The sequence below is a fragment of the Daucus carota genome, chromosome 1, assembly GCF_001625215.2.
Source record: "Daucus carota subsp. sativus chromosome 1, DH1 v3.0, whole genome shotgun sequence".
In the NCBI taxonomy this organism is placed as follows: domain Eukaryota; kingdom Viridiplantae; phylum Streptophyta; class Magnoliopsida; order Apiales; family Apiaceae; genus Daucus; species Daucus carota.
In genome coordinates this window covers 27839511-27851584 of record NC_030381.2, presented here as the reverse complement: position 1 = coordinate 27851584, position 12074 = coordinate 27839511, and the positions used below count along the sequence as shown (strand labels likewise).

General features: G+C 36.0%; 2 protein-coding genes across 2 annotated transcripts; one reads left to right on the top strand and one right to left on the bottom strand.

The window, feature by feature from the left end:
- The first annotated feature begins 1024 nt into the window (after nt 1–1024).
- Nucleotides 1025–6921, top strand: LOC108205034 (DEAD-box ATP-dependent RNA helicase 3, chloroplastic). Its single transcript, XM_017374785.2, has 10 exons — nt 1025–1605; nt 2159–2295; nt 2399–2813; nt 3155–3253; nt 3402–3626; nt 4714–5091; nt 5313–5456; nt 5545–5640; nt 5878–6170; nt 6363–6921. The coding sequence occupies exons 1-10, from the start codon at nt 1189–1191 to the stop codon at nt 6439–6441; spliced, it is 2283 nt and encodes a 760-aa protein (XP_017230274.1). The 5' UTR covers nt 1025–1188; the 3' UTR covers nt 6442–6921.
- A 542-nt stretch (nt 6922–7463) lies between these two features.
- On the bottom strand, nt 7464–11799 carry LOC108204858 (ferric reduction oxidase 7, chloroplastic). The gene is made up of 9 exons (XM_017374503.2): nt 11426–11799; nt 11229–11322; nt 10840–11040; nt 10129–10363; nt 9491–9818; nt 9125–9401; nt 8713–8968; nt 8189–8612; nt 7464–8010 (listed from the first exon to the last, which is right to left on the bottom strand). Exons 1-9 carry the CDS (start codon nt 11652–11654, stop codon nt 7841–7843), a joined length of 2214 nt encoding a protein of 737 aa, XP_017229992.1. The 5' UTR covers nt 11655–11799; the 3' UTR covers nt 7464–7840.
- Nucleotides 11800–12074: the final 275 nt, after the last annotated feature.

Here is a 12074-nt window from a genome sequence, read left to right as displayed (position 1 = left end):
AGGCCATCTCCCGCAATCCAAAAATCCAAATTTGGATCATCAACTGATCCAAATTCTGATCCAAATATCTGATCAACTCCAGCAGCGTGATCCAAATTCTGATCCAAATAAATTTTTCTATATCATATTACATAAATTTTATATTAAAATTAAACTATATAATCTCAAATTTAATTTTTAATCATTATTAACTACTTATATTATACTTAATTAAATAATTTAATTATTTTTTAGCATCGATCAAAGTATCTCAAAATTAAGAACATGATGATTGAAACTCAAGGATCTCAAAATGACATGATAGCTACGTATAATATTTTGATTATCTCGGAGGAAACGGAAATAATCTGTTCGACTAAATCAAAATTTATATTTATTGTACTGTTTTCTTGTCATTTCCCGGTATTGTAATTGTATTTTATGCATTTTATGTACCTTTTATTTTATGCATGTAATGTACTTTTTTTTTTTAATTTCAAAAAAATTTACTTTCCTATTATTCAAAGTTTTACTAAAACATTAATTTTATTAATTATTAATTATAAACTATTATTAATTAAATATTATAATCACAAAATAATTTTAAGCCCGATAAACAAAATAACAAAATCATTATTTTATAATAAAGTAGGTTGGATCACTGAACAGTGGTGATCCAAATTTTGATCAATACTATTTACTGATCCAAATTTTGATTACTGCTGAAGGAGAATTTGGGATAATCTGCCCCAAATTTGGATCACTGCTGGGTTTGGCCTTAGTTCCGGAGAACAACTTGCCCTTTGACAAGCAAAGTGAAGAAGATAAGGTACATAAACAAGCAAAAATGCTAGTGACTAGTACCTCCATAGAATTATTTAGAACCATATCACACAACCTCAATCATATTATTAGTTTGGTTTTTATTCGATTTAGTTAATAACTGATTCGGTTTATAATGATGCGGTTTTATTCAGTTTTTTTATGATTTTGGTTTGGGTTTTGATTTTCGCTCGGTTTTGCTGATCCTGGATAACATCCGAACGCCAAAGCAAATTACCTCAGTCCTTGGCAAGAAGTGCGGTGAAAAAGAAACTTAGGTTGCAAACAAGCACGAGCAATACATATATAAGCCCAAGTCGCAGGGACAAACAGCAGGGTCTGTCTGAAGGTTTAACACTTCAACCTCTCAACGTTATCCTCAAGCCCATGGCTTCTTCATCAACAATCCTCAACATTTCCTCTCCTCCAACGCACCAAAACCCCCTTAAACAACTCCCCAAGAAACCCACCTCAATTCTCCCCCAATCATCACAAAAATGGCCTCATTTCACAGCTCTCAAGGCTTCTTTCAAGCCCTCATTTCAGACTTCCTCTTTTGTGGCCTCTGCAGTTGCTACACCAAGTTCTTCAGTTCTGAGTGAAGAGGCCTTTAAGGGTCTTGGTGAGATTGAGAGATATGGTGATGATTTGAGTTTGAGTGAGTCTGATGATGGTTTTGGTGATGTGGGGTCTAATAAAATTCAAGTTAATGTTGATGAAATTGATATTATTAAGCTGGGTTTGCCTCAAAAGCTTGTTCAGACTCTTGCTGATAAAGGGATTACTGAGCTTTTTCCCATTCAAGTTAGTGTTTTTCTTCACTTCTTAGTTTTATTTCAATGTGTAATTTAGTTGGTTACCTTTCTTAATGAAATTCATTAGTATATATAACCACTGCTTGATTCAAGTTCGTATTTTTACCCCTATGAACAATGTAGTGTTGATTTTATGTAAAAATCTATCATTTCTTTCTTACGGGTTTTAAATGATGTTTAGGGGCTATAAGTTACAGTCTACTGAAATTGTCCAGATATAAGTGAATAATATGTAATCGCTAATCTGCATTATACTATATAGTACTGCTTTGTCAATGTCCTTGAAGATTGCTCTATCAGTGAATTGCAAGGGTTATATTTGAATTTAAGAAAGTTATAGTTGACAATTTGACATATGGGTGTAGTAAGGTATACTTAACTGTAATGCCTACTTTCTTGTGTTTATTCTATACCACCTACCACATTGCTTTAATACCCTCTTTCCTTCACTCTTTATATTTACCTTATATAGTTAATCTGTCTTAAGTTCATATATTTCGTTTAGGTATAACTTCTTTTTTCACTTGCTTTCAATCATGTAGAGAGCTGTACTAGTGCCTGCACTGGAAGGTAAAGATATAATTGCTCGTGCAAAGACTGGGACTGGAAAGACACTTGCATTTGGTATTCCAATCATCAAGCGTCTTACTGAGGATGACCAGGAAAGAGGGTCTATGAGGTATGTGCCGAAGCATAGGAGGTGTAAGTGTAACACGGATTAAGTTATACTATCATGTAAGTACTATGTAATCTAGTTTCCTTTTTCAAAATTTTTTTTGAAGGCACTCTAGCCGGCTACCTAGGGCATTGGTTCTTGCACCAACAAGAGAATTGGCAAAGCAAGTAGAAAATGAGATCAAAGAGTCTGCACCGTATTTGAGCACTGTTTGTGTATATGGAGGAGTTCCCTATGGCCAACAGCAAAATGCGCTCTCAAGTGGAGTTGATGTTGTTGTTGGAACTCCAGGTAGAATTATAGATCTCATAGACCGTAACACCCTCAAACTGGGGGAAATTCAATTTCTGGTCCTTGATGAAGCCGATCAAATGCTTGCTGTTGGTTTTGAGGAAGCTGTGGAGATGATACTACAAAAGATTCCTACAGAGAGGCAGAGTATGCTTTTCTCTGCAACAATGCCTAGTTGGGTGAAGCAACTTTCTAGGAAATATTTGAATAGTCCAATGACCATTGATCTGGTGAGTGCTGGCTTAGGTTTTCTTTTGGCAATCAATATATTTTTTATGACATGACAGATTGATTGTATGTACAAATATATTGCTATCCGTTTCTTGTGATGTCACTTCTGTGTAAGGTACTGCCTTGGTACCTGCAGTGATCATTATGAGTTTATAACTGTGACGTGAAACTGCTTTTATATTATTAAAGTAGCGAATTGATGATGGTTATATTAAAAATTAACTGTTCTGCTCTTTTCTGTCCAAATGAAAACAATCCATATATGCATGCTTAGCAACAGGTCTTCTTGTATTGAATTTTAAAATATCTATGTCGGATATTTGTTTGTTTTACCATCTAGGTTGGTAATCAAGATGAAAAGCTAGCAGAAGGGATCAAACTTTATGCCTTGGCATCCACTTCAACTTCAAAGCGCGCTATTTTGAGTGATCTTGTAACGGTATGATCTAGCATATATTATTATTGATCTTGCACATTTTCTAATTGGACTCGACTTGTTAGTTTTTAATTGCCAAGAAATTAAACTTTTCTTATAGCAATGAGCAGCTTTGTCTACGAGTCTCAGAATATTGTTTGGCATGAATCAGGTGTATGCAAAGGGTGGGAAAACCATTGTTTTCACGCAAACTAAACGAGACGCTGATGAAGTTTCTTTAGCATTGACAAGTAGCATTGCATCAGAGGCTCTGCATGGTGATATTTCTCAACACCAGAGGGAGAGAACTCTAAATGGATTCAGGCAAGGGAAATTCACTGTGCTTGTTGCCACTGATGTTGCATCTCGCGGGCTTGATATTCCAAATGTCGATTTAGTAAGTTAATTATGTTTCTGTAGTTTTATTTATGAAGATGGCATATATCTCTCGAGGCAAAATCCTATATTTCACAACATCTTTCTGTTCAAGAGATTGAATTTCAAAGAGAACTCATATTATTATTTTTACAACCCCCGGTTCCTCTTGTTTTCTTCTTCTTTAGATTGCATATCCCCTTTGCACCTCTTCTTTATATTTGATTGTTTCGATGATAATGGATCTGTGACTATGCTATCATTTTGTAATAACTAATTCAGAAAAGAACTTATCTATGCTCGTCAGGTTGTCAGGTGTCTATAAAAGAGTAAATCATTATTTCCCTGTCCTAAATCACACTGGCCCCTGTATGAATTCTAAGTAAACTTGACCTGCGGCAAGAAAACCTCCTACACTCTATAGCAGTTGATACATCATATATAACACTACTTCCTGTAGGAAGGATTTAAAATGGAGGCAGTACATGTTACAAAGCCTAGTGCAGCTTTAAATAGCTTTCCATTTTGATGAAGATACTTCAAAATTGGAGATATAGCACTCATATTAACCAAGAACCATGTTTTTTTTAATTAAAAGTAGCATCCAAGTCGATTTTCATTCAGATCAGAATTGACAAATGGAAAGCACGAATATCTATGTACATGTAGTAGTCCTGGCAGAGGCTCTGTATGACGTGTTAATAAACCAAACTATCTGTATCTGCACTTTGAATGTTTTTATGTATGTAAATGCTTAAACTTCACAAGTACAGATCACAATATATGACCATCTCTTCAAGAACCATCTAGAACTGTTCCTCAATATGCAAGTTACTGCTCAACCACGAAAGTTTCCTTAAATGGATTACTTATTTTTTGGAGATAAATAAAATTTGATTGGTTTGTATATAAGTAAATAGTGATGATATAATTCACGAGCAGTATGACGTGTATGTGTACTACTGTACTGTACTCACTTGAACAATACACAGGATCTGTTGATTTTCATAAGTGTTGCTTGTAGACTACTTCGAAGTTATTTATTATTGGAGCAGTGTTCCATTTCATATTAGACATAATTTAAAATTTCGTATTTTCTTCTTGTCCAGGTTATCCACTATGAACTACCCAATGATGCAGAGACATTTGTGCATCGCTCTGGGCGCACGGGGCGTGCAGGAAAAGAAGGCTCAGCAATTCTGATGTTCACTAATAATGAGAGGAGAAAAATAAGATCTATTGAGCGTGATGTTGGATGCAACTTTGAGTTTATTAGTCCACCAGCTGTTGAACAGGTGTTAGAGTCGTCAGCGGAGCAAGTTGTTGCTACCCTTGGTGGAGTTCATCCCGGATCCGTGGAGTTCTTCACTCCAACGGCACAAAAGTTAATTGATGAACAGGGAACGAGTGCTCTTGCTGCTGCAATAGCACAGTTGAGTGGTTTTTCGCGTCCTCCCTCGTCTCGATCTCTAATTTCGTATGAACAGGTTAGTTATTAAACTTAGTAGCTCACAGATAAGCTGTCCTTTAATGTTTTTTTCAGTAGCACTCGATGGTCTAGAGTAGGATGCGATACATACATGTCACAAATCTTTTATCTATAATCTATTTGACTGTCTTGTTATAAATGATTTGATAGGTATATATTTTTAGTTGTATTTATGCAGGATTCCTGATTTTTTTGTAACTTCATAAACCTCCGTTTCAGGGAAAAGTCACATTGCAGCTGACACGTGATCCTGCGTTTGCGCAAGGATTTTTGTCTGCTGGATCTGTCATTGTATTTTTATCTTCTGTATATACAACTGCAGCTGATGAGATCGGAAAAATACATATTATTGCAGATGAAAGGGTGCGTATAAAATTAAAATTAATGATATGGCCGATTCTTATTTGAAGCTTCTCTATTGATGTCAACATGTTCATGAATATATTTTTAGGTTCAAGGTGCCGTTTTCGATCTTCCTGAGGAGGTTGCAAAAGAGCTACTAAATAAGCAAATACCTCCTGGGAATACCATTTCTAAGATTAATAAGGTTCATTTCATGGATTATTATTTTTGTTGCTGTTTTTGTGGTCAACATATACCGATGTTGACCCTTTTAAAGAAAGAAATATTTTACTTTAATTGCATGATACAAGCATGTGATTAGTCTGACCATTCACTCTATTTTCACTATACAATGGTTTTCTGCACTCCATTTATACTGTTTATCTGATTCCTAACGTTAGTGTTAATTACTGATGAAGGCTGACTTTCTTTTTTTGCACAGTTGCCTGCTTTGCTAGATGATGGGCCAGTAAATGATAATTATGGCAGGTACTCTAACAGAGGGGGTATGCGGGGAGGAGGATCAAGGGGGGGCAGTGGTTATGGCAGCCCCCGTGGCAGGAGGGGGGGTCGATTTTCGGATGGTGACGATGAAAGGCGAGGTGGTAGCTGGGGTGCTGGCCGTGGTGGAGCACGAGGAGGTGGTGGTAGTAGTAGGTCAAGAAGCAGTGGGATTGATTGGCTAATCAGTGATAGAGGATCTTCGCCCTTACGGTCCTATGGAAAGATTGACAGGTATTATCACATTTTTCTGGAGAATTCGTAAATATGTCATTCCACTATACATAACATATGTTTTTCCTCACGCATTAGACCTCATCTATCAACCTAATATCAACTGTCGATTTATCAATTTTTTGAATAACTTAAAATATGATTAAATATCCATGTCATATGATCTTTTTGTGTATGTGATGGTATTTTCAGGAGCTTGGGGGGTGCATGTTTTACCTGTGGACAGCCTGGGCATAGGGCATCAGAATGCCCCAAAAAGCGAGGTTTTTAGTTATCTATTGATGAGATGACGCCACTGACTTATGATAGATGAAAGACTACCACTGCCATTCAGTCGCAAGAGGTACATGAAGTTCATAAAAAATGATTTTAGACATATCTTGGACTATCATGCAGTTCCCAGTTCCTCTCCACTACTTGCTGCTCCAAGTACACCCATTCAAACAACATGTTTATTGTTTAATATGGTTACGCTTTGATGCTTTTGGCATATTAAGTGTTAACGTTTGTGGAATACCTAATTGCCGAAGCAATTGTAAATTCCCAGTTTTGTTCTCTCTCACTTCTGTAGTCAGAATGCAGGTTGATCAGAATAGGTATTTTGGATGTGTTTGTTGCCTTGATAGAATAATAATCTATATACTTATTCTTTAGCAGCTTTATTTGGAAATACTGTACCGAACTTCTATTACTTAAGCATGTATGAACCAACTTTACATAAATACTTAAGTTGCACTAGATTTTATAGCCAGTCTTGAAATTCTTGTGTTAATTGTTGGGGAGTTGTGTATTCGGAATTTCGGATCAAGGATTCAGGAGCCACAGGGTTTGGTGGTTTCGACTTACGAGAAATGTTTAGAAGTTTTTTCAGGGTTGATGCAATATGAATCTTTCAGACCTCAACTCACCAACATGTTAATTGGATACGGTATTTATTAATTTTACTAAACTCAGATGTGTATTCTGTATAAATTAAATCTTGAATCCTACTTAATTGTACAATCTGATATGCTTCATTTTGTTGCATTGAAAACTGAAGATTGTATATTAATCGCTGTAATCTAATCATTTTGACAAAGTTGGCAACCTCGATCAACAATTGACAACCCTTACAGGAGAAGTTCTCATCATATACGTTGCATTCGATCGTCAGCAGCATTCCATTAAAACTTGTTCCCTCTGATAAAAGAATCTCTAAAGTGAAAATAGGAATCCCTTTATCTGATAGCTTTTGTTTCAGACGCAGTTTTAAGGTTGCATTTGGAGTACTTGAACGCGAAGGCAAGTATCAGATGAAATGTAATTTGCAGCTACTAGTTGAACATATAAAGAAATCCCTTAGGATGATTACATGATAACGGTGAGCCTTCAAACTGAAGCTCACAGATTCTGTACACTGTACATACATGCTAGTAGGCTTCATATGCATCACGCTATATGCTCTCGCTAACCTCAGCGGAGCTGGCTTGAGCAGAAGAGCTTGACAGAGTTGTTTCTGCTCCTTAACAATGTACAGCATTCGCTTTAGAGATGATAATGCACGAGAACCATTTAGGATATGCGGATTTCTTAATATGTAGGAAAGGAGAGCGATTCATTCTATATGCATAAACTATACTATCGCCCCCCTCTACATTCTTCATATATGTATATGTAGCTATTTTGTGTAGTTATAGGTCGAAACTATGGCTGTTAAAATGGAAAATTGGATGATTTTTTTGCCTGTTGATATTTTGTCCCCTGCATTCTCTAGCAATACTTGTCTGAAGAGTTGGAGGGCCGCAAACAATCACACCAATGTCAACATCTCCCCATTTCTCCGATATGGATCCAAAAATATCTGACATCAAAATGATTATTAAGATCGTCAGATTCAGGGAAGCACACCATAAAATGTTTATTTGCAGAACAATTACCCGCTAATTATAATGTCAGTCATTGAAAAATTATTTATATTGTTTCAATTCGATATAGATCAAGGTAGTTATCATCAGGTGTAATGTGCTAAGGATATATACCTCTGAAGTCTGGTCTTACGCCATATCGGATGGTACTGGTAAAGTTTTCCTGTTCTGAAGTCTCATGGTTTCCAGTCTGATGAGACTGTATGCTATCCTTCTTAAAATCCTCCGGCACCTCCATTTTTGACACACTTTTGTCCCAATAATTCCACAAACCTACAGTAGCTCCTCCAAAGATAACAACACTTGCAACCATGCATGCTATAAACAGAAGCCCTTTGTACCACCAATAAGATATACTATAAGGATTAATGTAAAAGATATTTAATAATCCCAACGTAATCACCAAGCCGATTGTCGGCACTATAAGATATATTCCAGACCATATAATATGTCCAGTGCCAACCAACACAGACATTGCGCTTCCACTAGGGATAGGGAAGACAGAAGAGCCCTGCAACTTATGAACTGCACCCTCTTCCTGCAGTTTTTACAGAATAACAAAAATATAAGCATGCATTTTTAGATGGTTTCAGAATTGGTTTCAGCTTTGAGAAGGTATATAGTACAATTAGACGCACCAGAGAAGGTTCTGATTCACGAGTGACATAAGTTTGAATTTCAAGATTCAGTGTATCACTGAAACGTGGACACATCGATTCCATATCAACTGAATGGAGAAGCGGAAGCTCGTTTGATTTTTTCACAGCCCAAACTATCAAGATTTTTCTCGGGGAACAAGGTTTATTCTCGTTGATACGGTGGAGGATATCATTCAAAATAGCTAGAAATGGAGATATTCCGATTCCACCTGCTACCAAAATAAGGTTTGGATACCTGAAGAAACACATATCTGTGTCAAGTCTATTGGAGAATTCAAGAGGAAATACTCCTTGGACACACAAATTAATATCAAACCAATTAATGGTTATGTGTTCCACTATATTGCAATGACTAATGAAATGTATAATCAAGAAAGAAAAGAGTACTCACGTCAAGTGGTATGGCGATTCATGACCATAAGGTCCCTCTACCGAAGCTGTGATGCTACGATAAGGCTGCAAGAGTGCTTTCTTTTGATTTTCTTGATCCGATATATTCATGATAAGTCCTCTGAGTTTTTCTGTCCAATCCCCGAGGACCTTTATGAGAATAGCTATATGATATTTACCGTCTAGAGGACTAGAGGATACACTAAAAGGATGCCACTGCAGCCAGGATAGTTCTCGAACTTGGACAAAAATCCAACTGAGTGCATTGTAGTGGAGACCTACATTGTGAAGGATAGTAAGACATTATATGTATAATAATTACAGTTATTAAAGAGGATTCAAGTAATCCATAAAGAAGTATCATTACTTGCTGGCTTTGAAAGGATCAGTTCCACTGTTCCACAAGGCAGGCATTTGGCGGAAACTATGTCAACAGTACTTCGGGACTGAAAGAATCTTAAAAACCGATCGAGCATAAAAAGAAATATCCCTGCAGCAGCTATACTGAATATGAAATCGCCAACGTGCAAAGCCAAGAAGACAACAAAGACTACGTATAGTTGGTGCGTGTAGAAGAATAGCTCAAATTGTACCCTCCTGACCGGAGGAAGAGATGTCACCCACATTAGTAGACCAGCCGAAAGACTGATAACCCCGGGAAGATTGGCAATTCCAATATTTTTCCAGTCCAGTAACTAGCAAAACGAATTAGCATCATATTATCTTCATTTACCAAGACATGTTTTTTTTCCTCAACAGTATTAGAAATACATGGTCATAGACATCTTATCACAAAGACTTACATTTTCACAAACTTTCTGACTTTCTGTCGTATTATTATACTTGAATCAACATATAAAGCAATAATTTGCAGTAATTCTGTTAATTCTAACATATTGAATATTGAAAAAAGTAAAAGGTGGATTATTCCTATTATCAGTATATGAGTTTAAGGGTATTTCAAACATAATATGCAAACGGAAATATAATCTGAGCAGGCCTTACTTCTTGTATGAGAGTCCCCTTCATTGTCCAAGCAATCACATAAAATAGGCCATGAAGACTGAAGATCACCATAGTTAAATGTCCCAACCAAACATGGTACCGGGCTGCATGCTCAAAAGGGATGTCTATAAGTCTAAGAAGTATCGATCCTCTTGAAACTGGCAAAAACAAAAATGCCAGGCAGAATAATCCAATCAATCCAAAGCGGAGTCCTGTGATTTCTAGCATCAATACACTACAGAAATCAAATAACAACTATATTAGTCGAGACACAAAATGTTGCTTATAAAAAAGAGAGAAGTACATTCATACATAGACCTCTAGAGTTCCAGATTATAACTAAAAGAAATTAATGGAAACTGGTAAATCATGTTTGATACAAATGCTCAACGTAGAGGGAAAAAAGAGTCATCTATAAAACAGGTTTATTAAACCAGTTTGACGGACTGCATCACCTAAATCATTGAATCACAATCAAAAATATTTAATAAAAATAGTATAAAGATATCTCAGTTTTGAAATATTCAACAATCATACAAAAATCACGGATACTTGCTTCCAAACAACTCATAGAGATAATATGATGATTCCAGAGTATCAAGAGCAAACAAATGTTTAATACGATTGCAGATGCTAGTTCCTACTATATTTAATGGAAAATAACCATGCTATATGCTTCAAAGAGTCGCAATATATAAGGCTTAAATTAACCTTTTCTCCCACAAGGACTGAATTGCAGATACTGAGCTGCTGTTGCTGTCTTTTATGATAAAAACAGAAGCAATCCAGATTATAAACACAGAAAATGCAAGAATTCCAATAAACTCCCCAGCAGAAACAACACCAAACGGACCGTCTACAATCACAGGGAATGTCCATAAGCGAAATCGCGCCTTCTTTGATGCAGGTTTCCTACACAGAAAAATTACGTACCATATGAAATACTCTCCATTATACTAATATATCAGCTCAAAAGAAAATGAAAGCATACATTAATACACAAATCCTTTCAAAGATAACTCTCAAGTGAGCCAGAATCGAACCCAAAACCAGGATCAACAGAAGCTATTAGTACATAATACTACCGACAAGTCACTTACTCCTGAACCTCCTCTTTCTTAAAGATGGCAACTTGCACTATAGCAAGAAATGCAATCAAAAAAAGTGGACCACCAAATAGCAGGAAAATACTTCCTGCAACAGATTGATCACCACTTTTCAGTACTTAAAACATATTAAAAACACTGCCTGTGTAAATTTGTAAATTCATATCAAAATAATTGAGCTCCAAACAAACCTGTAATTCCAAATAAAGTGTGAGAAGTGGCATCAATCCATTTCAAGAAAAACTGATCACCCAATTCCAGAGGGTAGATAACTAGTACAGTAGCCCACAAAACAAAGATCACCCACATTATAATCTTGAGAACCCATTTCATGCATGATAAGAACAAGGGTGTTTTCTCATAATCATAATTTTTTCTCCCTTTTTCAAGAAGAGGCTCATAAGCTGATTTCTCAGCCATTTGCTAATATAAAACAAAGGGTTTGTGTATATGATCAAGAAAAGAAGCTACACTCACTCTTTGTGCGTCTGGATAAAAACCCAAACAATTGTAGGCCAATTTATACAGAAAGATTGAACCCAAAAGCTTCTAGAAATTTAATTCTGGATTTTTTTTAGAAATTTGAGTCCACAAATATTGAAACTTTTTTCTGTTCTTAAACTGAACTGTTGTTTTATCAACTACTTGTGTGGTACGAGGATATACAGAATATCTGTGGTAGTTTTATTATTTTATCATTATATTATTATTCGTTCAAAAGCACAAGGCAGGTTTGGCTAAATCCAAATCTAAGCTTGATTATTTTTGTCAAATCAAAACTCAAAACAAAAACAAAATATTAAACCCGAGAACTCGGGTTCAATCGAATTTGGGTTTACT

Bases quoted from the DNA above. Each gene is read 5' to 3' on its own strand.
- LOC108205034 (XM_017374785.2), top strand. From the start codon at position 1,189: ATGGCTTCTTCATCAACAATCCTCAACATTTCCTCTCCTCCAACGCAC. The intron at 1,606-2,158 runs GTTAGTGTTTTT...TCAATCATGTAG, and splicing joins CTGAGCTTTTTCCCATTCAA to AGAGCTGTACTAGTGCCTGC. The intron at 5,457-5,544 runs GTGCGTATAAAA...ATATATTTTTAG, and splicing joins ATATTATTGCAGATGAAAGG to GTTCAAGGTGCCGTTTTCGA.
- LOC108204858 (XM_017374503.2), bottom strand. From the start codon at position 11,654: ATGGCTGAGAAATCAGCTTATGAGCCTCTTCTTGAAAAAGGGAGAAAA. The intron at 11,041-11,228 runs GTAAGTGACTTG...TTTTCTGTGTAG, and splicing joins AAGAAAGAGGAGGTTCAGGA to GAAACCTGCATCAAAGAAGG. The intron at 9,402-9,490 runs GTAATGATACTT...TTCACAATGTAG, and splicing joins GATCCTTTCAAAGCCAGCAA to GTCTCCACTACAATGCACTC.